This window comes from Penicillium cosmopolitanum (genome assembly GCF_028827165.1).
Source record: "Penicillium cosmopolitanum strain IBT 29677 chromosome Unknown utg000009l:1.0-9042332.0:1.0-9050551.0, whole genome shotgun sequence".
NCBI lineage: Eukaryota > Fungi > Ascomycota > Eurotiomycetes > Eurotiales > Aspergillaceae > Penicillium > Penicillium cosmopolitanum.
In genome coordinates, this window is record NW_026622679.1 from 1011981 (window position 1) to 1037800 (window position 25820).

Here is a 25820-nt window from a genome sequence, read left to right on the forward strand (position 1 = left end):
CCTCTTCCATCCGCCTCTCCTCATTCGCCACTGTCGGCACTTACCTTAACTCCACCTCCGCCTCCGACCTCCGACCTCCGAATCCCGACATCTGACCATTGCCTCTCTCCTTGATATCACTAGACTTCCCGAGCCTGCTAGCTCTGCTAGGACCCAACCACTATCGCAATGGGTTCTCGATGGTGGCTGCATGTCCAGGCCTCCGTCTGGCGGTTCCTGATGCGCATTGGAATGTTCCTGCATGACCTCACTCCTCCGCGTTGTCCGAGCCCATCCTTCACCCGTACCGTCCCATCCGACGCCCACGGCAATTCGGCCGTCATTCATTTCTACCTCCCTCCCGATTATCACGCACAGAAACGCCTAGGCCATCGTTATCCCGTCCTCGTCAACTTCCACGGCGGTGGGTTTACCCTCGGCTGTGCCACCGACGATTCCCGATGGTCCACCATGGTTGTCAGCGAGGTCAACGCCGTCGTCGCTAGTGTCAGCTATCGTCGGGCCCCTGAGAATCCCTTCCCCGCTGCCGTTGACGACGGAGTGGATGCACTCTTGTATTTGGCAGCCAATGCCGGTGACTTGGGCCTAGATGTCAGCCGGGTGGCCTTGAGCGGCTTCTCGGCTGGGGGCAACCTAGCCGTCACCGTTCCATTACGCCTGTATAGTCGACTATCCTCCGAGATCAAGGAGCACTTTGGCCGGGCGGAGTCGACTCAGCGTTTGGTAGACCAGACCAACGAGCTCAACATCGTTGGCATCTTCGCTTGGTACCCCATTCTGGACTTTCTGGAGTCTCGCGACCACCGCCGAGCTATGAGTCTGATGCCCGATAAGACTCTACCGGCCTTTTTCACCACCCTCTTCGATGAATCCTACCTCCCAAATCTTGACGATCGCTCGTCCGCCTTTGCCTCGCCGGTGCGTGCCACCGATCGCATGCTGGCCACTCTACCCCATGATGTGTTTTTGTATATCTGCGAGTGGGACATGCTTATGAAAGAAGGTCAAACCTTCGTGCGTCGTCTCGAGGGACTGGGCAAGCGTGTTCGGGCCATGATGATTGAGAAGGCCTGCCACGCCTGGGACAAATCGGCGAATCCTTTCCGCGACCAGGATAGCGTTGATGTGCTGTACCGTGATTCTTGTGCGGAGATGAAGGCGATCTTCGACCGGTGATGGTGTTTGCCTCGATCACTTTTGACCTTTTCTTTCCTTTCCTGTATATTGTTATTATAGAGCAAGCGTTATTTTGTTCTTGGATCTCTGAGGTTATTGGCATTCATTTTGAGCATTCACGGCGTTTGGGACTCGATCTTGGTTATTATTACAATCAAATGCATCGTTATTGATCCGCGAGCGCGAAGGACGGTAGAATGAGTGCTCGTCAGGGCATGGGGAGGGTAGACTTCAGCCCCTCCTAGTTTGGCTGGTCTATACGAGCTGCCCAACGTAATTCGTACAACGTGACCTGCGCTTTCGCCAGTCCGTTTCACACTGCATGTTCGTGTACAGAGACGACTCGGAGTAGATAAGACTATGCATATATCTCGCACGTGCATGGGAATAGAGAATTTTCCTTTTTTCTTTTTTCTTTTTTTTTTTCAAAAAAGGAAATACTCTTTCATTGGCTGGTCGTCAGCCCGAAGAAACTTGCCGATCGTCAACTTTCACCCAAAAATGGGGTTTACACCGGTTTGCAAGCGGTAGATCTACAACCGTTTGATGTCATAATGGATGGCCCTAATTCGCACCTTGAATTTGTACTCGTATGTATACCAAAGGATGCTGTCAAGGGGAAAACAAGGCACAAATTGAAGAAGCCTAAATCAAGTCCCACCGTTCGTCATGACTATGACTACTGTATGTATGCATACTGCGTTCTACCAGCAGAGTTGAAGGGTCTAGGCCAACTTGCGGGGGATTTTATTTTTGAGACTACTAGTATTTTGAGACAATTGTATCATACCGCCGAAGGCATTTTGTATGTAATTATTAAGATCAGCTGAATATGCAATATTCTTTCAAACCCACCGCAACTACTAGTACTACCAGTGTTTATTTGGAGCACAGGAATGAGATAAACTCATCGAGGAAAGCTTGTCAGCTCTCGATAAGTCAATACCCCCCTACCCTCAAGCGTATGATGGTAACAATGAAGGCAGGATGCGTCTGCGTCGCGTTAATAGAGCGATCTCGCCCGTCCATTTCACGATCAGCATCGAGCGGCGCAGAGTTAAGAAAGCCTTGCACTGGCCGAGTCACCTCAACACAGCCTGTTTCGGGTCTCAACATCGTCAAGGAGGCTGGCGACAGTCTCGCCATCTCCAACGTGAAGTGTGACCACAGAAGGTGGTGGAGGCGGTTGTGAGGCCAGTTCCTGTCTTGGCTGCCGTCGCTTTTACAGAGACGCCCAATTTCAGACCCGGAGTCAGTAATCTCTCAGGACTGGTTGGGCTCAAGCTGTAGTATAACAACGGGCGTGGCCAAAAAGGGACACCTGGTTATCATCCAAGAACTTGACTGATCGGTAGAGGCACTCCAAAACGAAATGAACTATACAGCTTCAAGTTCATGTCGTTCCATTTTATATGTGTGGAATGGAGGAAAGCCAGTCAATCGCGATATAAGACTCAGTAGGTAGTGCTCTCAGCGACGTAAACATGAGGATAATATTCCCCCAGCGGGCGGTCGAATACACAAGGAAGAGACCTATGAAGAACATAGCTTCCCAGATCCCGTATCCGTCACTATTAGATATAAGACAATCTTTGTCGCCTGACTCACGGTAGAGTTTCCAATGAATCCAAAGGCATTGAAGAGCCACAGGAAAGGGGAGGGACATCGCAATAAGCGAGAAGACTCGCCAGGATATCTGCTCAGCTTTTGTTGGAAAATAAAAGTTCCAACTATCATATCACGAACCTTGGAATTAGCTTTGAGAGTAAAAAAAGAAGAGGGGAGAAAAAGACAAACTCACGCAGCAAGATGTATCCCGCAGAACAGTAAAGCAATCAACAGGGAACAAAGATCAAGAATCATGTTATCCTTGACAGACATTTTTTCTTCTTCATCCTTGACTTTGTTCTTTGATTCTGTGTAGTTCTGCTCCGGTGTGGCTAATTCCTTTGACTCTGAGACGGCACTGTTGGTATGGCTTTTAGACGGGGAATGAACTTTATCCCCCGAGGAATCACGCCTGGCCATATGCTTTCCTGTAAACCATTTGACAGGCAGACAAAGAATGATGATGAATATCAAGAGGTCTAAGGGAAATGTAACCGTTTTCTTGAAAACTGATCGTGAAGAATCTTCAGGAAAAGCTTTGGATAAGTGAACCCAGTCAGACTGACGTTGGTCCAAAATATCTCTTACCCGACGAGGCATTGTATCGCTTTCACGACCGTAGGGTAAGTAGATCGTGATCGGTGTTACCATATCTTTGGGTTTATGCCACCAAACCCCATATGTGATTGCGGCGCAGACGGCATAAGCCACGGTGGATATCTCTAGCGGCGTTATAGGGAGATTGTATGCTGCCCGAGCAATAATGTTGCAGGTGACCCAGAAAGTTTGCAGCATCGTCAACGCCTTTGCAAGAGAGTCAGCCTTTGCTCTGTCTTGAATGTCGCGCTCTCTCAAATGAGAGTGTTTAATGACCCCAGTTTCGATGAGAGGCACAACATTGCTCGGAAGAACTGGGTAGGTCCATTCATCCTCCGTGATCAGTATCGCACCGCGCATATCGATACAAAATCCTTGGATTGCTGTCCAACGTTTCAGCGAGGATGGCTCATCACTAGATGAACTTGCAGTGTGTAGAGGAAGGTCTCTTGAAGAGTCCTCGTTGCTAGCCACTGTTTGGAAAGCAGTATTACAACGCGTCACAATCGTCATTGCCTGTCGGTGCTCCATTACTGCAACCATGGCCATCAACTCGGGAGCCAGTAGCGCGCAGGTCCAAGTTGGGAGCTTTTTAGACATTGTGTCTCCATTGTGCTCAGATCGCTTTGGAACTCTAAGATGCAAAGCTGTCCATGTACATGCGAGAATCGTTGACACGCATGTCCAGAAAATATCCCAGCTCGAGCGAGAGTTGTCAGCGAACTGCCAGCCCTCTGTTTGAACTGCCTGTGCAAGTGAGATTTGAGAAAAAGTAAGAAGCAGAATGGCTGGTGCAAGTGACGCCATTTCTGATGCTCGAGAGTAGTATACGCCCTAGAGATATTCTCCAAATATGTACGGAGTAGAAGAATCTGAAAACAAACGAAACTAAGGGGCGGGGCGGGGCGGCCCGGGCTTCGTACGGCTGGAGATGTGCACTAGAGCGAAAGGAGAGCGCCAAGAATTGACAGGCGTTATCCAGATCATATGCACAGACCTATTTACCTGTTTGACTGCTACTAGTCATGCCACTGGTAGATGGCTGGTTGTATTTCAAATCCAAAGGCGGCGGATCTGTTTGGGCGGAGAGCATCGTGCTTTTGATTTCAAAATTCCCATACAAACATGTATGTAGAATGGAAATGGGTGGTTGTTTAAAAGCACCTCACAGTAGTACTACGGGATATATGTAGATCGAAGGATCGTGGCCAGAACCAATTTGAAGTATGCGACTACTACCAGTCACTTGTCCCAGAGCCCGAGTCCCATTTGGTATTTCGAGCGCAAGCAAAGCGATATTGCCTAGGGGAGTACTTAAAGACCTGACCTAATAAGCCGTAGGCCAAATCGAATAACTATAGAATTAAATCTCGGGTAAAAGTACCTGCTATCGACACTGTTTCCCACACGCCGGACAAACATGTTTCATACTTGGTATCGAGACGCCGCAGTTTCTGCAACTCATAGTTAGTACTTGCAGAAATTGTCGCAGTTTCTATCTCAAATCAGAGATCTTGCAGGTAGAAGCTTTGTTTTGTTCACCCACACAGGATGTCGCGATGCTTTCAAAGAGTTGCAGATAATGGCACCGACAAGGACTGACCTATTCATTGCCCTGACTACGAGACTATTTCATCGCTTTTATACTGGTCAAAAGCACTGCCAAATACCTGCTCCCTACTTGTCGTGTGAGCAAGATCATTCACGCTACTCTCGCCGACGCCGTAGACACCGGATAAAAGGAAGGCAGAAGGTTGTATACAGCCCAAATAACTTAGATTAAGATGCTGGAAGAGATGGGTAATGACGAAGGATCTGGCCCGGAATCGATCGGACATATATATGCATCTCAAGGCCTACATAATAACTCCGTCCTTCCCCTGATTGGATGGTCAGCGTACACCCTTGTCTAGTACCCGACTGCAATGTAGAATATTCCTATAACACTTCTCATATACATCAGATTGCGACGAAGAGGCAGACGAATGGCGAATACAACATGGACTTCTTTCGAGCTGAAAAAAAAGAATTTGAAAATCATTTTTTCCTCTTGCTACTTCAATATCTACTTTCTAACACGCTAAGATCAGTCTATACTCCTACAGGACATATCCGGAAGAGATGATTACATTGGTTCATGTGAGCATGTCTGCTGACGCATTGATCCGATCCGATCCAATCCTCTAATTCGGATCTGAAATGTCCGCCCTCGCCACAAGAATGTACGACTGCGCCTCGTCTCGTCTCGCACCACTAATATCAAAGTTGTTGCATCCCTGGCGAATTACCCGAAGTACCCATTTCTAGCATATTCTGTGGTCCCTCAGAATGGTAATCTTAGACACTTTACAAGAAATCTCCTATGATCTCACATCATCTCCCTCGGGAGCCAACACCGCCATAATTCTGGACGGATATACTTCAAGTTGTAGATGATTATATTTCGCCGAAGACAGGGCCGGTACCGGCATATAGCTCATCAGTTAGTAGTATTATACTTGAAGTCTTCAGCTGAGCTGAATTCCCGAAGCCGGCGGTATCTAGAAGAAGGTGACGAAGCAATCGTAATCACGCAGATCCGAGTCACTTTCAAGTTGTTAGTGTTGAAGCCATGAGTGATCGCATGATCTTGTTTTCTTAGCGTGTAGGATTCCGACCTGCGTGACCCGAGGAGCTAACAATTTCCATCATCGGCAATGATATTGCTAAACTCAACGAGATATTCATGTATTAATAACATCCTGCGAATTAGTCACAATAGTTTAAAAGTATTTTTCAACGCTGCTGTTTTCTGCAAGTACCAACGAAATCGTGGTTCAGTTTACAGAGTTGATCTAGACATGGAACTGTTGCTTGATTTCTCCGATCTGATCGGCCATGGATGTGCTTCACATAGTTAGTGTGGCCCCTTCAAGAACGGTGGATGTTTCTGGATATCCAAGACACGGTCTGAGTTTGCATGAACGTAGCAAACTTAAGCCGCACACAATAGGAAACTCGCGAATCATTTGCTCGTGATTCTTGAAGCCTCAGCTCCGGATCTTCGCTCCGGATCTTCCCACCCAAAAAAAGATATGAAGCACTGGTGATTCTATTCCAAAACGAGCTAAAACTCGAGAGCTAGTATTGATCCGAAAATAGCCAGAGGCGGGGGATAACGTACTGTCGTACAGCAATTCTGGCAACGGCTGATAGACGTTAACCGTTAGATGACTTGGCACAGGCTAGTTAGTGAATTAAATGAGAGTAGAAAAAAGCATGCTACAAGATTAGCCAAAACGCCACATCTCAAGAGTATCTTCCCTGTCATATAAGCTTCTGCCGTAAATGTCAAATTAGTATCAGCCTTCACTCACCGAATCTCAGGAAAAAGTATCTGTAAACCCAAACCAATGCCGCGTAACACCAAAACTTCGAACCTTGAAATCGCTCGATTACACCTACGCATACCAAACAAGTTCTCAACGAGAGAGTACCTTTCATGATAGCACATCCCATCCGCAGAATCCGAAAGTGCCACTGCCACCTCGGTCGGATCAACTCCAATAGGCTATAAACTTGTGACAAGGGCAGTAGGTGATATCCGTGAACCACCACCGTAGTTCATTTTACCTATCGGACGTGGTTATGCTCAGCAATATGCAGACCGATGAGCAAGGAATATCCCAGTCATGTCTCGAAATAACAGCCCTCAGGAAAAGGTACAAGAATTCAACGAAGATGGGGAAGACAAGCATATAAAGCCAGCCCAATCTTCTATCTTCACGATATTCTATCCTCACCAGTTTCAATCCAATCCAGTCCATCACAACCAAGCCCAAACACCAATCAACAAGACCAGGTTCAAATTGCGTGAGCATAACTCTACCCCATCCCCACGAACGATCCCAAATAAGCTAACAAACTCCTAAAAAAGAAAACCAACCATCCAAAATGAAGTATCTGTCCGCAATCAGCGTCCTCATCACCCTCGCCAGCTCCACCCCACTCTGGGGTCCCAATGAAACTCCAGTGGATAGCATGAAACTCAAAGACGTGCTCAACGTCTACGTTCCCTGCATGAAAAACTGTGGAGTGACCAGTATGGGCTGCACATCGCAAACCGGGGCTGTGGCCAGCTCCTGCACCCACGATCTGGCAACCTGCATGCTGAGATGCCAGAGGCTTATTTATCCTTCTCCGCTTGATCGCCTCACTGATTGCACGCTCGTCTCTGTCGATGAGTTGGGTTCTGGTTTGGCGGTTGATATGATCGAGTCGAACTTCAAGGAATGCGTTAGGAAGTAAATTTTGCGGCGGCATTCAGGCTAGGCAAGGGAGATGCGGTCGGGGTTGAGACTGCTTCCTTCTGGCCATGGTCTAGTGAAAGGGTTGATGTGATCAGACCGTGACGCTCGTTAATTGGGTTGCTTTTGAAGTTGCAGTTGATTGTTCGCGATGGTTGAGTCTGTCTGGTGCTTTTGCCTGGGGTGACCCTCAGTAAATCCCGAACTGGTGGACTCTTCGTCGGCATTTCTTGTTTCATTGGGTATTTTCCGTAGCAACTTTAATAGGAGAATCTGTTGCTTAATCTCATAACCTTGGGAAGTCTTTTCGTAATCTCATCGTGGTAGATTTAGACAGTAACAGATACGCACCAACCCTTGAACGATAGTGGGCAATTCTACTAGTACCACTGGTAGGCTTATGCATAACACGGCATCATAAGTGAAATTTTCCTATTTTTGTAAGGCATGGCTATGCCATCTAGAAATTATGGTATTCCACCAGAAGAAAACATATCCATGCACGCTCAAAAGCAGCGATATCATCAGGCATCAGTAGGAAATGGTATCGAACTTTTGGTTTGGAGAGTAAATAGCAAGAAGGAAATTCAGTAGTAAACCCAGGCGCCACGCTAAAACGAACAGATGTTTTGGGTCTTTAAATCAACCAGACACATAACATGAAAATGCAGATTTGGTGAATCGGAGAAAGGAAGAGAGAATCTAGATGATAGGTGCGAGGTGCTTTCTGGCACGCTTACTCTTCGTCTGTTGCCGTGGCAATCTCTTCATCATCTTCGCCGTCATCATCGGCCTCGCTGTCGGAGTCATCGTCATCGTCTAGGCCGGGGATTCCGCGCCATTCGACATAGTCCCCTTCCAGCCAGCGCCGGCTGCGCGGGAGCTGGTAAGGGTCGAAGGGGAAGTATGCGTCCAGTTGGTAGCCCAGGTGATCGCCGGCACGGACATCGCGTTCGACCGAGCCGAAGTTGGCATTGGTAAGGCTGGCAATACTGCGGAAGGCAGAGACGCGGAGTCGCTTGTTGGTTTCGAGAAGGGGGTAAACGTAGAGTAGTTGGAAGTGGTGAGCGATGCGGGCGAATTCCGTGACAATACCAGGCGAACAGATTTTGAGAGGATTCAAACGCGAGTAGATCGACTTATGAAGAATTTCCTTGATGTTTGGCGGGAATCCCACCTGACTTGGCTCCAACTCCTCGACCTGCTCAGGGCTGTCACCATCAATTGCGGCGGTCGTCAGGTCGCGCCATCGGAAGCAGAAGATGTAGATAATGGCTTGGGCGGTGGAGTAGAATGGCCCGTAGCGGCGCAGATCCGGTCCACGGCAGCCGTCTTCAAACGAGTCACGAAGGTTGTTTAGGTGGGTGAGCAAGATATCAAAGACATCCCGGACGACCTCGCCGGAGATGTGGGCGCCGCGAGCGACAAAGCTGGCCAGGTAGGCGGCCGCCGATTGCCGGGTTAGGCTGGGCTGGAGTTTGTTGAAGATGATTTGGACACAGGCCGAGGCGAATCGATCGACAAGAACCGGCGAGCACTGGGAGAAATGGAAGAGGAGGAATTGAGAGTGTCGAGAGCGGTAGGTTGGGAGAATGATGGTTTGGAAGTGGCTCAATAAAAGATCCAAGGCGTTTTCCTTGTCGTCCAAGCTGCCCGTCATGAAAGGCGGCGTGTAGTACTCAAACAGAATATCGATCATGCCATCCACCTTCTGAATGTTTCCTTTGATTTCTGTAACACGATTGCTATCGTCATCCGACTCGTCACTGACAATCGAATCGTCATCGGCTTCATCGTCGACATCCTCCTCGGGTGATACATCTTGGAGAAGGTCTTCCCCAAGTTCATCCTCGAAGTCTTCGAGGTCTACTTGAATTTGAACATCAACTTTAACAAGTTTTTCAGTGATAACAGCGAGAATATCGGACTGCAGTTCTGGGGTATAGCTAACAATCCGGATGAGGTTCTGGGTGTAGCAAATGTAGGATTTGGCCGAGTCTGTGTCGAAAGGAAATTGTGATGACAGAAGAGGCGACAATGCTCCACTTCCAGCTGGGATAAGACGCATCACATGGCGGAGCGCCTTGTGGACCCGGTTGAATATCTCAGGTGTGGACACAGGGGAGTAGCCAGGAAGTCGGCCCGTTCCTCGAGGGATACCGGCAAGCTTGGTGACGAGCATTTTGAGGACGAGGGAGAGGTATCCACCCTGTGCAGCGGCCAAGTTACCCAAGAACCGAGTAAAAAGTTTGACATAGGAGTCATCCCGACCGAGCCATTCGCTGTTCAGAATGGCAGTGACCAGGCTACTGCAGTTGCGATCCAAAGAAGAGATGTGTGATAGAAGGCCCATAAGATGGTTCCTTAGGTCGGCATGCGTAGGGAGTTCGTATGAGTAGGCTGGATCGTCCGCCTTCTTCGGGTCGGCGGTGAAAATCTCCTTGATTTCGTCGTACGCCTCATTCTCTCCCATCATGACATGGCGATGGATTGCCTTTCGGACCTCTTCCCGAACAACAGGTAAGCTCTTCATCGGGGCCATGGTTGTAGTTGTTTGTGTCACGGCGATCGGGGGCGCCTGGCTTTCGGCCTTCTCGGCAAAGGTAACGCGGGGGCGTTTCTTGACGTGGACGTCTTCGGCGCCGGCATCCGAGAAGGAGGATGAGGGGGAAAGACTGAGCTCCGCTTCCTCCATTGTGCGTTTCGTGCCAGTTGGTTTGGCGGGTTTAAGGATAGAGATGGGGGACGAAGCCGCCAGCATTTTCGAGTAGTGGGTTGAAGGGGTGGCTGTAAGCGCCGGGGTGCGAGCAGTGGCAACCGAGGGCATGGCCAGATGAGAACGTCGATGATGCGTGGAATGAAATTTAGAGAGACCGCAGAATGGTTGACATTGATCGGTCCGGACCTCCGGGTTGAATTGAGGGACAGCTCGAGTGGTCGACGGAGTTTGAGGCTCGTTGAGGTACCCAAGCACACGACCGACCGCACGGTTAGATTGCAGAGTTGCACTACAGGATAAACGAATCAGACCACGAACGTCTGTCTGCACCCATGGAGGTCATTCGTTCGGCTTGAAATTAGGTTGAAACAGGATGCAGACAGTGATGTGGATGCTCGGACAAAAGCTGAAAGTTGAAGCAGCAGAGAATATTTTCTCTTTTCGCACGGTGGGGCGGTGGGTCTCGTGACCAGAGCGGTGAGGAGTGGTGGGCAAGCATTATGTCATACTGTTGTATACGGTAGTTACAAATGTCTACATTTGCAAATTACATTGGAATTATTGGAATACTTTGTTACTTTGCTGTTTCACTTTTCGAATTGTATTTGATGCATCAGAAATTCAACATGATCTAGGAAAAAGACCCAAATCTAACTGATGAACTGATGGAGAAGTAGTAGATGCGGACAGAACGCGCCATATCGAAAACCATAGGTGTTTCTCAGCTCCCCTTCCCGAATGGAATAAAAAAAAATTTGAATGGGGCTTGCGTGGTACATAACCATACACGCAGCCAATGTAAACGGCATAATGAGAGACCGAACGCGCGGGAACTGAAGAGAGGCTCCTCCCATGGTATAGTGCGAATCAGGGAAAACAAACAATCGGAAAATCGTATCAATGAAAGAATAAGAGTTAGTCGTAGCGAATTGTGGAGAAGAAGGAGACCTGTCCCCCTTTTTACACCTCCATTCGCTTGTAGGTCGTCGTCGATCACCCCCGGGTCAACCGGGAACGGAACAGTAAGATATTATCGATGAGTTCATAGCCAGGCACCTGTGCTCAGAGGGCCCAATTTATCGTCAAAGATGCTGCCGTAGAGATCCTGAATTTCGAATAGATAATCGTCGACGGTGAATTTCTGCAGACCCTTGCGGCGCAAAGTACGCTCCTCCTCGTCCATCAAGGGAGTTGCCCCGAATTCCTCAGCCACCTCGTTCACCTGCTCCAGTTCCTTGCTGAAGGGGTGAGCCTCTGCCCGGAACATATCCTGGGAAGCACGCATGGTGGGATTACTGCGGGGGGCAGCTAGTGGAGGAGGCGACAATCGATGCTGTGATCGCTTGCGGGCCAGCTCCTGGTGGGATCGCTTGGTGTGCGACAGAGCACGCTTCGGGATCAACGGAGCCTCGGTCGACGAGGAAGATGTCGCAGAAGAGCGGGGGTGGCTTGTCACGGTCGCAGACCGCTTGGGAAAGTAATCCACGGGCTCGGGCTCGTGTGGCGAGACATCAGGCGTAGTGATGGATGAAGAGTAACTGTGGGGCGAGATAGAGAAATCAGAGTCGTCGCGCGACCGCAGCGACGAGGCAGATGAAGAATTGGGCGAATTGGAATTCAGATCGGGTGCGTTGTAGGCCAACATGTTGGTGGTAGATAATAGCTGCACCGGACCGGAGATGTTGCCGCGCTTTATGGAACCCGAGTTGAATCGAATATGACCTTCGCCACGGTACGGCATGGGCGCAGACACCTCCGGGCGCTTGTTGCGCTTGGTGAATGCGCGAGTGATGGTCGACATGATGAATTCAGATGAATATTCGTCGGATTACGTTGATGGATCGACGTGGGCGTAGACAGAACGCAATTTCGGAATTGAATCTGGCAAGATTTCCTGCTGCTTGCTATTGATCACTAGCGATCGTTGCTTTTCGCGGCAGTCGAATTTGAAGTAATTTGATTGTCGCGTGGTAAACCGATCGCAGGATGCGGAGACGGCGAGGAATGTGGAAGATCAATATCAAGAATGTCCGGTATCAGGGAGCGTTGATAGAGGAAGATAGGATGATAGAATCCGATTGTTAACTTTCACAAAGGTGAGAATGAATGTCGAGAGACTTTTAACCAAAGTGAATTTTGCACAGCAAAATGGTCCAGGACAGTCTCTTTGTGTCCAGGGAGTAAAGAATGGGGCGTACAACCAGGACGCGCCCAAAGGGATATTGATATTTTTTGATTGTGGGAAAAGGATTGGGATAAAAAAGTAGAAAAAAGGAGTCACTGGGACTCGATAGAAATGAAGTGAAGAGTCACTAAAGGAATGTAGGACTCTGAAAAATGAAGGATAGTCCCGATGGGAGGAGATGTAGAGAGGAGAAGAAGAAGGGAGGAGGAGGAGGAGGAGGAGAAGGGGGAAAGATCCAGCCAGGCCCGGCCACTCACTGTGAGAGGTTTCCACCAGCGCTTAGAGGAACACCGTTGGGTCTCCCTCCGATTGTTACCCACCCTATGGAGTACTGAGCACTTTGCCCCTCGAGCCCAAACCCAAACCTTGGGAATTCCCAAGGTTCGCTTACCCCGACGATGGGGCCGATTAAGTCTCTAACCACTCACGAGTTTCACCCAAACACTACCTGTGGCGAACGGTTCTTCCAGACCCTTTCGATACCTGAATGGCGTGGTGGTTCGGCCGACCAAGTTCTTCGATTGAACCAGAGCCAGAATTAACCCTTGGTTGGTATTGCCAGTGCTGGCATGGCTGGCATTTGTTCTATTTTCTACCAATTCGCCTTCGTCGCTTTGACTGGGACAAAAAAAGCACCGACCACAGAGTGTCATTTGCTCACGCCCCATGCCCTGTCCCCTGGTCTATGCCCGTCTCCATGCCCGTGCCTGTAGGGGCCTCCCCCTGGTCGAGGGTCGTCATGCAAAATCCAAAGACAAATGCAATCCGGTATGGAGATGGAGGGTCGTTCCCTACTTTCCGTCCCTCCGTGGGTCATCCGCCGGTGCCCAAAGGGACATGGGCTCGACGTGTACATGTCTGGTCGAGACACATCGCAAACACAATCCACCCACGTGAGATTGTCGACAATGACAGACCAGATGTGACGCCATTATGCTTTATGATCAGAATTTGAGTGAAACGCCCGCAAGTCTTGGTGCTCTTGTTCGGGGGAGGTCCGTCCTCCAATGGCGTTTCACCACAGACCCCTACCACTCCGTGCCTCACTAAGAAGAGTCTGTGCTCCGTGGCCAGAAAAGATCGACAGGCCCCAGGGACGGCTGGCAGGGTACATCTAAGCCAATCACCATTTCCACCGAGATGACCGAATCAGCCGGCGTGGTCATGGTGCGACCGGCCTTCAGGGACACGGCCAATCCCATCCAACTGGCATTGCAGACCTGACCGGGGAGTTTTCATCGTGACACGAACCTGTGAGCAGTTCCCCTCGTGGGGGAAGGGGGGCATTTTGGGTTGGTGGAGAGGTGTGGACCTCACTCTTTTCATCTTAAAATCCGTGGCCTCCACTGGGCTGAAAATCTGGATGTGGGGCGAGAGATCGAATCGAACTCTTTGATCCAGAACTGCTGCGTGCTGCAACTTGACGTGGCCAAGGTGTTGATGCCCATGCCAATACCGATGCCCTACATGGGAAGAATGGAGGGGTGGTATTCTTTTTGTTTCTTTTGCTTGCTTGCTTCGAGGGTTCGCTGCGAGGGAGAAGTTTAAGACACACCGACTCAACTTTTGTCTTGCCCCTATCCAAATCACGTGATCGGAGACCGGTGGTTGCAGGTAGATTGGTGCCCCATCGCCTCGAGACAGCTGCTGAAGATTGTAAATTAAAAGTATATACAGGGGTTATTTTTTGACAGATCTTCTGCTCTATCAGCATGGTTTGCCTTGGCTCTGTTTTCACTTCGGCCAGCTGGTCCGGCTGGGGCATGTTCCGAGATCCCATCGGCAGGAGAAGCCATACCCTCCGATCCGCCCACGCCCTGATGTCGCGAATATACAGGTGAAGACATCATAGCTGGGGGATGGAGGTGGGTCTCATATGGGCTGTTCATGTTGATATCTTCTCTCGACTGCCAGCCATAGGTTGATGGGCCGGGTACTTCCACCGCCATCCCCGGACTATACGTCTCGTTATCCACTGCTTGACCCGGAGAGACCGACACCTGAGACCCCGACCCGGGCAAAGCGATACTCTGGGGTTGTTCAATCGTGAAATGGTCGGACATGGAGATCATCCAATGTTCCATATCTGACCATCCTCGGAGTGGCAATTGAGACCATTCATCCATGCGCGCAGCTTTTTGCTTCTGGGTCGAGTCCGGCTTGGCCGATACCTGGGCTACAGTCGCGGGCTGCATGGCGCGGAGTGTCACAAGAGCCCCATACAGGGCTGACTCTGTCTCAGCGAGGCGCTGCTCTAGTTGGTTCAGGTAGCCAAGAGGCAGTCCTCTGCGCCGTGAAGATAAACCATATCAGCCTCATTTCGATCTGAAGTAGACACTGTCCGGAGAAGCCTACCTTTTACCACTTTCAGGATAGACGCACTTCCCTGGCTCACTAGTACATTGGGAGCAGTGGGGTCTGTACAACAGTGATAGTCAGAATCAGGATTCCATCATCAAGATCGATTAGATCTAGTCAGTCAGTCATACAATTTGCGGTCACACTAATCTCCGAGATCAGCGTTGCCAGGACCCTCCGATTGCCAATAGGACTAACCTTGCATTTGCGTTGCCTGCAAATCTCGCACGAAATCGGGCTCAGGTTATCGTTATCTAATTGCTCAGATATTAATACTTGCGACTACCTCTGGAGGTATATGAAATATGTATGAAATGGAGACGGGGCCGAACCTGGCATCGTCGAATCCGAACCCTGTGTCCGTCTTGACCGGGAGGATCTCATCGTATATTATTGATATAATACAACAAAAAACTGTCCAGATGAAAATAAATTATAATGTCGGGATATATTCGACAAAAGGACCTGCCTTTGTGGCGCTATAGATGTGATCCGATCTGATGGGGTCGGGGGGAAACGCCGTTGGTCGTCCGGAGGTGTTTTTGTCCGGGGAAAGTGTGCTACAGTCACGTGTGCGTATCCACTGTTGTCAGCGGAGGCAAGCAACTGACTCGCCGGTTGGAATCTTTGCATTTGCTTTGCATTTGCATCTGGAATGCAAGCAAACACACCGCCCAGCCTCCTCCTTGGCAAACCATTGGACAGTATTGGATTCGATATTGCTGGTATAATGCGATGTGCGACCAACTGGCATAAGCATTGAAGGAACCTTTCGGAAATGTGACACAAGAGACCACCATGACATCGCCCTCATCGGTCGGTACCCGCTTTGAAGATCATGATCCGGACTGGCAGTATGGCCCTCGCGCCAAAAGACGCAAGCGTGCCTCGATATTGGGCACATCGAGGCCGTCGCCGCGTGAGATAGGCTTCATGAGAGAGTCTCAAAATGACGGATCCGCCAGCTTTCTTGGGAGCTCCAGTGGTATTCACTTCATTCGCCATGTCTATAATGTATTTGCTCGTCGCTCGGCAGATCTTCAGCAGACCAGAGCGCGAGACAAGAGCTCAGTACCGGGGGAGGATGATCGCTTACAGCGAGGCACTCTAGACACCGATATGCTATGGTCAACGGATGAACTGGATTTTTCGCAAAACCCAACATATGCTTTTGAAGATCTGGTCAATTGGACCCGGCCCTATTTTGAGAATTGGCATCCGATCTTCCCATGTCTTCACGCCCCAACGGTGCTCAAAGCTATGGAAAAGCTCAGCCAACACGGCCCATCTGCGATCAATCGACTAGATATGACTACTATTCGCTCGATTATATCGATATCCCTCGAAGATAGCCGGCAAATTGAAAACCCGGTATCGAAACTAGGCCCTGTGCCTGCGTCATTGGTTTTCTCCACTGTACAACATGTTATGCAAGATATTCAAAGTATTTTTGCGGAGCCCACAACCCTTCCTTTGCTCCAGTCTGCATTTTTGGCCCAACTTGCACTCACATCGTTACTACGACTGAATGCCGCCTCTCGAGTGGGCGGAGTCATCACTAGAACTGCCTTCCACCTCGGATTGCATCGTTGCCCTGGCCGTTTCTCTGTTTTCACCAGTGAAGAGGTGGGCATTCGAAGGCGGCTCTTCTGGTCTATTTACTGCCTGGAACGATACCTGTCGCAGGCACTAGGGATCCCATTGGGGATCCGCGACGATGATATCGATGTATGCTACCCGGGTGACGAACGACATGTTAGAACTACCGCAGCATCCACGCAACCCGATGACCATCGATTGCGTCTATTATCTCACCTCGCAAAGTTTGCCAGGATCCGGGGATTGATCCTAGAACTGCGCAACAAGTCTATCCTCCATAGTCATGCCGGTACTGTCGAGGCATCACATGTTAACGGCGAGCTGTCCCAGTGGTGGAACGAAGTCTACGATGATGTAAATATCATCGAGGAGGAGCATACGGAGCCGGGGCAGAATCCGAATTTGAGTCCGTATCATCGCTTACTGCTCATGATCTTGAGACACGAGGCTATTATCTCGATGAATCGACCCCTACTCGCTGCCGAGAAACCCAGTTCAGAATACAAAAACGCTTTGCAAACCTGCATTGCTTCCTCGCGGACACTACTAGCAGCTCTGAAGAAATACATGTCTTCTTCATCTGATGCGCCCCTCACATGGCCGTCCTTTACATGGACAACCTGGATGGCGTGTTTGATACTGATGTATGCTTCGTGGGAAGGTGAGCTTGCCACAAACACAGCATTGAAATACGCCAGAATGGGTGTCAGTATCTTGGAGAATCTGGCCTTGCGCGGGAGTAGCTGGCCCGAGACTTGCATTGAAGCAATCAAAGGCATGGAGTCGGCCTTGACCAATACAAATTCATCCAGGTTGGAGGTTCCGGGCCATGTTTCTCACCAATCCCAGACTGGCCCCAACGACCAATTCGCGAAGACCCCCAATAAATCCTCTACAGACGACAGGTATCACTCCAACCCTCGGTCTCCCCAACGTGATAGAGGTCCTACAAGCAGGCAGCAAGGCGACCCTTCCACCTCGGGAACGCAGCATTTGGATCCGCCATTCGGCTCCTCTGCAGTCCAGGCCATCGACACCGGCGACACATCGATTCTTTCTTCATATGATGCACAGGGGCAGGCCGATGTCTCAGCGAACGGTATTTATGCGGCCGGAGAATCATCGGCGGGCCTCATTTTTGGTAATGCGGCCAATGCAAATGCCCCCTTTTATCCTGGAATTGCAGGACAGGATTCCTTTCCGTTTTCAGATCCATCGTCCCTGTTCATGAGTGATATATGGAATGTGGCTGATGGGCCTTGGATGATCCATGGGAATCTGCTATAGCGCTATTTAACGCCAAGGTGTACATTACAAACGTAACGAATGCGGGATTCGTCTACTTTAAGACCAATATTACCGGGAAACTGAACGATAATCTCCATGAGGATATGATTAATGTACGGGCACCGAGTCCTTCTATTTTGAAGCTATTTCAGTTCCATAACCCATTTTAATCCAAATCCTAAGAATTCCCATTTCGTCTGCGCATGAAGAGATTGGCCGGTCTGCTTCGAGAAGCAAACTCCTCATCAACAAGATATTCGATGTCCGATCCTTGCGCCTCAAAGCCCATTTGCGCATACACATGCCTCCCCATACTAGATGCCTCGAGGATCAACTCCAAATCACCGCGTCTCTTTGCTTCATCCAGACCCCACTGCACTAGACCTTTTGCAATGCCCTTCCGCTGATGCGCCGGGTCTACAGCACAAAGATCCAACACCAGCACAGCCGGTGGTATGGCAGAAGCCTTTTCCTTGATAGCCTCATAGCGTTTACGCAGAAAGGAAGTCATGACTTGAGTGAGATAGCGTTGCTCGACTTCATTTCCAGGATACAATTCCTCGAGATGCATAGCTTTAGCCATATCTTCACTTGGCGGATCGCCATGGCCCTCAACACAGGAGGCCTGTGCCCAAATAGCGAGTCCGGCAACGGTGCGTTCTCCCTCCGGGTCTGCACTTGGTACGGTTGCCTTTAGAAAGATGGTGTTGGGGTTTCCATTCTTGTCGGTGGTAGTCTGTCGCCAGCGGGCGACCATCCGCGCAGCTCCACTCGCCTTTCCGGCAGGCGTATCCCATCCAGGATTCATTGCGGTCCAGACACCGTCTTGGGCCTGGCGGCCGAAGGCCTCGCTGATACAGTGGAAAGCCTGCTCAATATCTTCCGGTCGATCTACAGGCTCGATGCGGAGCCCGGCATCTTTTCTCTGCGGGGTAGACATGGCTGTTGGAGGGGAATGATCTGGTAAATCCGAGGGATTATGATGCTAATTGTGTCGGCGTTGATGATTGTTCCAGTTGAACACTTGTTGTGAACTTGAAAGTCTAATTGCCAAGGCGCTAGTTAATTAATAACAGTCATTGAGTCATTGGAATCAGTGAGGTCAACCCCACTGCTCGGGGTGGTTGAGCGGTAGTCCCCGCTTGCTGCGACCGGACCCCGAGATTTGGCCCGGTAAAACCTCGGGAATGGACGTTTAAACTTGAAAATGATACTTTGAAACTTAGAATGAATGGAAATAATTTTGAAGCTATATATTTATCGGCTGCAGGAAGTCAATAGTCCGCTGAGACCTAGGCGGGCAAGAGTTGAGCCTGCTAGGGATATCGCGCGGCTCGCCGCTGATCCCTTTGTACAAGATATGCGATCAAGCCTATGCTGGCAAATTGGAATATTGTAGTCACCAGGTTGGACAAAAAGCCAGCTTGGAACCTTGGAGCTTTCTCCGCTGGGTATTGGAGAATTTGTGTCCATGCAGCCATAGCTTGTCCTATGGCATTCATACTTGCGGTAACAATAGCTCTTTCTTCGGCATCGTTGGCCATAGCAGTGGTCGCCCAGCTCATTGTGAGTGGACTTATCGCTAAGGGGAAAATATCAGTAATTTTTCTTATAGTTATATACCACATCAGAAAGAAATTAACGAGAAACGCCTACCTCCTTCAAATCCAGTGATGATGAATGCGGCGACTCGCCCGGTTTCACCGACATTGTATACGACCAGGAGAATTAACCCGATCAGGACTGGAATACTAGTCAACACAGATGGAATCCAGAAATTGCGAAGTCGATCAGCTGTAATTCCTGCCGCAAGTGCCGCGACAACGGATAGTGCTGTGGCAATTGTCGGCAACGTGTTGATTCGCGAGATGGAGTATATATCTGGCCTTGCTTTGAGATATAGACTGAAAGGAGTCGAATAAGGCATAAAATTCTGGTCCATTAAGATCCAGTGGGTGACAAAAACGTAGAAGTGCCACCTCCCGAAGACTCGCTTGAAGATTGCCCTCGAGATGTTGAGTTCGCTTGGCGCTGTCAAGCCCTCCAGACGTTTGTTCGCCAGAGAGTGCTCTACCGCTGTCAAGAACCGCGGCTTCGCTCTATGTGGCACGTCTGGAAACGCAATATATCCTCTAGTTCGATATTAGACCATCAAAAAGGGAATCGGGAGCAGCTTTGTATCTTACAAGATGCAAATTGGAATCGTGATGATAGTACAAACAATGAAGAGCCACCTAGAGCGATTAGCCAGCTTTAAAGATAACGTTGGAACAAAAGTCTATGCTAGTAACATACCTCCACCCATCTAGACCATGCGTTTGGTCTAGGTTGGTATATGCTGCAGCTTGCAAATATCCAGCAAACATTGTCCCCAGAGGCGATGCAATGAAAAAAAGCGCCACCCGTCGGGTCACTTCTCCTGGCTTATACCATGACCCTATCACATAAATGACGCCAGTGAAGGAGCAAGATTCGCATATTCCGACAAAAAATCGCATGGCGTAAATCGTATTCAGACTTTGGGCCCAAGCACAGCCAAACGTGAATAGTCCCCACCCGACCTCCAAAGTTGGTAGAGCAATGTTGATTCGAGTTCGAGTTAGCCAATAGCAGGCAGGGATCATGGATGTGCAGTATGATGCCCAGAAAACTGCATTGATGTAATTGATATCGTTACCACCTAGATGAAGGTCTTCTTTCATGCCCCTGTAGAAAGTGAATCAGCCCGTTGAACGGAAAAGACGAAAGCAGTTCACACGACATACGAGACATATGCATTAGTTATCGCCTGTTGGTCAAGATATTTTGTGAAGAATGATAGGCAACCAAAAACCAAGATCAAAATATCCAATTTCAGAATCAATCTTTTCTCCAGATGTGGCATCTCACTCGGATACCATCTCAGATAAGTCAAAAATCGAAGCCATAATCCATCTTGGCCTTCCGAGTCGTGATCCGAGTGAACTTCTCGATCGGAAATCTCGTTTGCTGATTTTGCTCTGGATGTTTTTACTTCGTCCATTGTCAAGGTCAACCAGGCAGTGTGTGGCGAGTGGGAAGAAGAATCATGTCGCGTAGCTTTTGTAATTAACCCAGGAACTGTGTCGAGAGCTGGTGACCCACATCTACTAGTATCTTGTCTAGATTTAGTTAACTCCTATCACGCAAACTTTGTATGATTGGACATCTGAGTGCATAATGGAAGATGCTATGATAATCACGCCTGATGGTGTCATCTAAAGCGGAGCATTACCGCATTTATCCTCCGAGCCTTGGAAGATTTATAGCGCGGCAGAACAAACGTCAGATGCCATGCAATCAGGAAGGTATTTGGTATAAACTCGAGCAAGATCTGCTTCTGGGCTCTCAGGCTCTCATTCGTCACTATTAGGTGTGGCTGCAATACATTAGCAAATGGACTACATATAATCGTCATTCCCTCCTTCGAAAGTAGCCTCCTGTCCGAGCAGACACAGGTAGCTCGGGTGGCAGGATTTGACCTTCGCGACTCGACCTCCATAGTAGCTGTGCCTGTTCACACCGTCGAAAGTGGTCCAGAAAGCCGTCTTGCGCATATACTTTGTCTCGAGCGTCGTACCCCCATTTCGTACCCCTGGTGCCGATAATGTCTTTTTCAATAGCAACTTGACACCCGGCACATGAAACTCCGTGTTCAACAGCGCCAGTTTGTTCATCGTAATAAGGAAGTGCACATGATCCCATGAAGTTGAACTTTTAATTTTGGTCAGAGCTCCCTGGTTGGGCTGCATAAGATTGCCGTCTGCAAACTAAAGTAGCCTGATGAAGGGAAACGATCGTGACGTGGGAATTCTGTACAGATTTATTCATCGAGTATATTCCAGGCAAGGACTTAAATGACTTCAGCTGGCCTAATTCGGCTTTGGTCATGTGTAATTGCTTTCGAACTGAGGCAAGTGTCCGTAATTGTGTCTCTGGAAGACTTACGTAGTTCCGGCCACACTGCATATTAGTTGCTGGGCCCCCTATATACCTGCATTTATATCTATAAGCTTTATATTAACAGTTTGTAGGAAACGCCCTTGTTGAATAAGCACAGCCTTAGCCCTTCATACTTAACCTTGTACGGTTTTTTTTTTTTATATTTCTACTAGTAATAGTAGTACTAGTAGTAATTATAATTAAAAAATCATTTAGTGCTAAAAAGAAAATTTACCGACTAATTATACTGTATTCGTTATAAGATCCTTATGATTTTTGTTTATTTTGCGCTTTTTCAATCGTAATTACTTGCGACCCTGCGACCCGAGGCGAGAGTACGGCGCTCCATTGAGCGCAGGGTGGTCAGTAGTTGTATATGTACTCGTATAGCGGTATTTTACGGTGGCACCGCAAAATCCAAGCCCTTGTTGACCAGTCTGCCATTAGAAGTGGTCAGAAATGGTGGCCAATAGGAAGCTTCAAACTTTTGCAACGCCACTGTAAAATACCCCTGTATACAACTACTGACCACCCTGCGCTTATGGAGCGCCGTACGAGAGTGTCTTGGGCTTGCTAACTTCCAAGGTTCTTGGTATAGGAGTTATGTAGAATAGTACACTGGCAATAAGACTACATCGCCAATAAATTGAATTCATATGATATACTCAAGGAAAGGTTAACATCTCAGTCACTTTTCTCTGTTGATCCAAAACCACTCGGAGCTGTCCCTTATCAATGCAAAATTGATCAAGTTGGAAGAACCCCTTCCGCAGTTGATCCAAATACAGCTCATAAGCAGACATATATCCTTTAACGAACCTCACAACTTCTTCATCAGTCATTCCGCTATTGGTCCTCGCGCGAAGTGCATGCTCTTGCTGTATCCGCCATTCATACACATTCACCAGGTCGTCCGTGTCGAGATGAACGAGATAATCGAAATGTCGTGGTCCCATGAACAGGTTGTAGTATTGACGCAGATTTTCATTCACACGCAGTAAATTCTCAACCGAATGCTCCTTCAAAGTTTCAGTTGGATATTTCACTGAATCTCCTTTTTGTGTCGTTTCGCCCCATCGCCGTTGAACATCCACCTCGTCAAGGGGTGAGAATCCAACGCACCATCCCTCGAAAACAATCACGTCGATCGTGGTTCCAGCGGGAATTCGATGCCACTTCTCTTCCGATGCTCTTCCACCTTCGCCGTTGAATAGACTCTTGTCAAAAGATGGGATCCAAGTATCGGTCTTCATATCAGCTACATCGGCGAAAAAATGCGACCGAGAGCTCGGTATCATGCGTCCCAGGCTGACCACGCGTCTGTAGGAGTTTGTTGGATGGGTTTTCTGTCCGTATTCGCACAAGCTCATCATGGTCATGATAAAGATCGTCGAGGGAGATGTTGACGGTCTTGTAGCCATGTATTTCGTTGAGAGACTGGACCAGGGCGTCGGTCCAGGTGGATTTCCCACTGCCTTGGAGACCAGTTAACCCCAGAACAAATGGAGTGTTTTGCGAGGCATTGATTTGAGATTTAACATGTTGTTGTATGCGTGGTACGATATTCCTTAGAGCATTTTCAATGTTTTCCTGTGGAATTATCGGTGGAGGCATCGTCTGATCAGTATGTTGGATTGAATGAATGTTTGAACTTGAAGTTGAAAGGCACTCCAAGATCAGAAAAAGAAATCCCCCCCCCCAAGACAAATTTCCTCAGTAACTTCCGTTTTGGTCTACACCTGGCTCATCGTACCATGCTCTGCTAAGTTCTGGCTGAACTATAGTCCTTCTCCATCGGACATGTCTTCCTCCGAGAGACCCACCGGACAAGAGAACCCCCCACAGCACTCCAGCCAACAATCCCTTGGTGTCGGACATGAAAACCTCCGTCAACTCGCCTCCAATTTTTCATTGGTCAGAAACACACTGTAATGTGGGGGTTGAGAGTATTGAATGTCCATACTGACCCAAAAGCAGGGCGATTCGCCGCGACTGAAGACGACCTTAAAAGTCCCCGCATGCACGAGGTCATTGCCCCTCTGTCAATCGATAATATTTTTTTTTTTAAAAAAAAAACCAGATTACCTTCTCTCTTCTACATCCATCCACCCTCAAATCAACCAACATGTCTCCCGCACCTCTCGCAAAGACTTACAGCATCGCGTCTATCCCCGCTGATGGTATTGGCCCTGAGGTCATCGACGCCGGCATCACTGCTCTGAACGCTTTGACCGATACTCTGAAGACCTTCAAGCTTGAGTTCAAGAACTATGACTGGAGCTCCGAGACCTACAAGAAGACCGGAAAATACATTCCGGACGGTGGTCTTGAGGAGCTAAAGAAGCACGATGCCATCTTCTTCGGCGCTGTCGGCGCTCCTGGTAAGTGACAATATTCAACAAAAGAATATCTGCCCCGCTGTTTCTAACAGTACTTATAGATGTTCCCGATCACATCTCTCTCTGGGGTCTTCGTCTTGCTATTTGCCAGCCTTTCCAACAATATGCCAACGTCCGCCCCACCCGTGTCTTCCGCGGCACCGAGTCTCCTCTGCGCAACTGCAACATCGGTGACCTGGACTGGGTCATCATCCGTGAGAACAGCGAGGGCGAATATGCCGGTCAGGGTGGTCGCTCTCACACCGGCAAGCCTTGGGAGGTTGCTACGGAGGTGTCCATCTTCTCGCGCCACGGTGTTGAGCGTACTATCCGCTTTGCTTTCGAGACTGCCCAGAAGCGCCCTCGCAAGCTTCTGACTGTTGTCACCAAGAGTAACGCCCAGCGCAACGGAATGGTTCTCTGGGACGAGGTCGCTAAGGAGGTTGCTGCTGACTTCCCCGATGTCACTGTTGATAAGATGCTGGTCGATGCCATGACCACTCGCATGGTTCTGAACCCCAAGAGCCTGGACACTATTGTCGCCACTAACCTGGTAAGTGATAAGCTGTATATCTTATTTCTTACAAACTTCGAATCACTAATGAAACATTAGCACGCCGACATCCTGTCCGATCTTGCTGCCGCTCTTGCCGGCTCCATCGGTATTGCACCCACTTCCAACCTTGACCCTACCCGCGAGTACCCTAGCATGTTCGAGCCCATTCACGGCTCTGCTTTCGATATTACCGGCAAGGGTATCTCCAACCCAGTCGCCACTTTCTGGACCGCCGCGGAGATGCTTGCCTGGCTCGGTGAGGAGGAGGCCTCCAAGCAGCTGCTGGAGTGCGTCGAGAACGTTTGCGAGCAGGGTATTCTTACCCGCGACCTCGGCGGCAATGCCAACACCAAGGAGGTCACTGATGCTGTTGTTGCGGAGATCAAGAAGCTGGGCTCTAAGTAGAGACTTTGATGGTTTAAAATGATGTAAAATTGTGTTATGATTAGTATATATGCATTGAATAGACTGCGGTTTTGGATAAATTCACCTTTGCTAGCATCTATAACTCAGCGATCGATTTTGCTAAAAGTTAAGCTAGCAACTTAGTCGAATTGGGGTGGCTAAACCTTGCGGCAGATCTTAGACCGACGGAAATTACACGTAACGTACACATTTTCGCAACTACCTTCGCGAATTGACAAAACAGCGAGATCAGGCCACATAGATCGGACAATAAAATGTCTGCTAGGCATGACTTTTGCATAAAATCAGACAATGCAGCTGTTCAGGTGATGGCATCATCCTCAGATGTTGGAATACCAACAGCCGGACATGCCCTCCTCCGACGAAGTGGTCCCTCTCGTCCCCGGGCATAGGGAGCCAGAGACCAGTCAGGTTGGGTATTTTCAAGGAGCTAGTTGATCTTTCCAATATAATTCGCATTCCTCTCCACATTTGCGGGGATATTTTCATCCGTTGCCCCAGCTTTACGTAGACTTCCGGGGACCCCAGGCCAAGCTAAAATACCGACAGGATTCGAAGCTTGACATTCTAGGCATAGTTTGGCTCTTCCTGTCATCATATAACTAGTAGCACACCCTCGCACCAGAATACTTTCCCCCAGAGCTTTCTCACTCCCTTTTTTCTTCTCTTCATCTTTGCATTTCAT

General features: G+C 49.0%; 12 protein-coding genes across 12 annotated transcripts; 4 read left to right on the forward strand and 8 right to left on the reverse strand.

Moving 5' to 3' along the window:
• Window positions 1-168: 168 nt before the first annotated feature.
• Window positions 169-1176, forward strand: N7509_008453 (alpha/beta hydrolase; the record flags this gene model as incomplete). The annotated part of the gene is made up of 1 exon (XM_056633090.1): window positions 169-1176. One exon carries the CDS (start codon window positions 169-171, stop codon window positions 1174-1176), a length of 1008 nt encoding a protein of 335 aa, XP_056483710.1.
• Window positions 1177-2973: 1797 nt separating this feature from the next.
• On the reverse strand, window positions 2974-4188 carry N7509_008454 (uncharacterized protein; the record flags this gene model as incomplete). Its single annotated transcript, XM_056633091.1, has 1 exon — window positions 2974-4188. The coding sequence occupies one exon, from the start codon at window positions 4186-4188 to the stop codon at window positions 2974-2976; it is 1215 nt and encodes a 404-aa protein (XP_056483711.1).
• Window positions 4189-7314: 3126 nt separating this feature from the next.
• N7509_008455 (uncharacterized protein) lies at window positions 7315-7668 on the forward strand (the record flags this gene model as incomplete). The annotated part of the gene is made up of 1 exon (XM_056633092.1): window positions 7315-7668. One exon carries the CDS (start codon window positions 7315-7317, stop codon window positions 7666-7668), a length of 354 nt encoding a protein of 117 aa, XP_056483712.1.
• Window positions 7669-8403: 735 nt separating this feature from the next.
• N7509_008456 (rDNA-binding RNA polymerase I transcriptional factor) lies at window positions 8404-10494 on the reverse strand (the record flags this gene model as incomplete). Its single annotated transcript, XM_056633093.1, has 1 exon — window positions 8404-10494. The coding sequence occupies one exon, from the start codon at window positions 10492-10494 to the stop codon at window positions 8404-8406; it is 2091 nt and encodes a 696-aa protein (XP_056483713.1).
• A 934-nt stretch (window positions 10495-11428) lies between these two features.
• Window positions 11429-12187, reverse strand: N7509_008457 (uncharacterized protein; the record flags this gene model as incomplete). Its single annotated transcript, XM_056633094.1, has 1 exon — window positions 11429-12187. The coding sequence occupies one exon, from the start codon at window positions 12185-12187 to the stop codon at window positions 11429-11431; it is 759 nt and encodes a 252-aa protein (XP_056483714.1).
• A 2045-nt stretch (window positions 12188-14232) lies between these two features.
• Window positions 14233-15134, reverse strand: N7509_008458 (uncharacterized protein; the record flags this gene model as incomplete). The annotated part of the gene is made up of 3 exons (XM_056633095.1): window positions 14233-14825; window positions 14927-14989; window positions 15128-15134. The coding sequence occupies 3 exons, from the start codon at window positions 15132-15134 to the stop codon at window positions 14233-14235; spliced, it is 663 nt and encodes a 220-aa protein (XP_056483715.1).
• A 593-nt stretch (window positions 15135-15727) lies between these two features.
• On the forward strand, window positions 15728-17815 carry N7509_008459 (CeGAL family transcription factor; the record flags this gene model as incomplete). Its single annotated transcript, XM_056633096.1, has 1 exon — window positions 15728-17815. One exon carries the CDS (start codon window positions 15728-15730, stop codon window positions 17813-17815), a length of 2088 nt encoding a protein of 695 aa, XP_056483716.1.
• Window positions 17816-17993: 178 nt separating this feature from the next.
• N7509_008460 (GNAT family N-acetyltransferase) lies at window positions 17994-18755 on the reverse strand (the record flags this gene model as incomplete). The annotated part of the gene is made up of 1 exon (XM_056633097.1): window positions 17994-18755. One exon carries the CDS (start codon window positions 18753-18755, stop codon window positions 17994-17996), a length of 762 nt encoding a protein of 253 aa, XP_056483717.1.
• Window positions 18756-19131: 376 nt separating this feature from the next.
• Window positions 19132-20837, reverse strand: N7509_008461 (uncharacterized protein; the record flags this gene model as incomplete). Its single annotated transcript, XM_056633098.1, has 5 exons — window positions 19132-19397; window positions 19472-19947; window positions 20002-20049; window positions 20111-20521; window positions 20581-20837. 5 exons carry the CDS (start codon window positions 20835-20837, stop codon window positions 19132-19134), a joined length of 1458 nt encoding a protein of 485 aa, XP_056483718.1.
• Window positions 20838-21234: 397 nt separating this feature from the next.
• Window positions 21235-21510, reverse strand: N7509_008462 (F-box domain protein; the record flags this gene model as incomplete). The annotated part of the gene is made up of 1 exon (XM_056633099.1): window positions 21235-21510. The coding sequence occupies one exon, from the start codon at window positions 21508-21510 to the stop codon at window positions 21235-21237; it is 276 nt and encodes a 91-aa protein (XP_056483719.1).
• Window positions 21511-22440: 930 nt separating this feature from the next.
• On the reverse strand, window positions 22441-23389 carry N7509_008463 (uncharacterized protein; the record flags this gene model as incomplete). The annotated part of the gene is made up of 2 exons (XM_056633100.1): window positions 22441-23022; window positions 23057-23389. 2 exons carry the CDS (start codon window positions 23387-23389, stop codon window positions 22441-22443), a joined length of 915 nt encoding a protein of 304 aa, XP_056483720.1.
• A 511-nt stretch (window positions 23390-23900) lies between these two features.
• Window positions 23901-25114, forward strand: N7509_008464 (putative tartrate dehydrogenase; the record flags this gene model as incomplete). Its single annotated transcript, XM_056633101.1, has 3 exons — window positions 23901-24156; window positions 24216-24706; window positions 24767-25114. 3 exons carry the CDS (start codon window positions 23901-23903, stop codon window positions 25112-25114), a joined length of 1095 nt encoding a protein of 364 aa, XP_056483721.1.
• Between the last annotated feature and the right edge of the window lie 706 nt (window positions 25115-25820).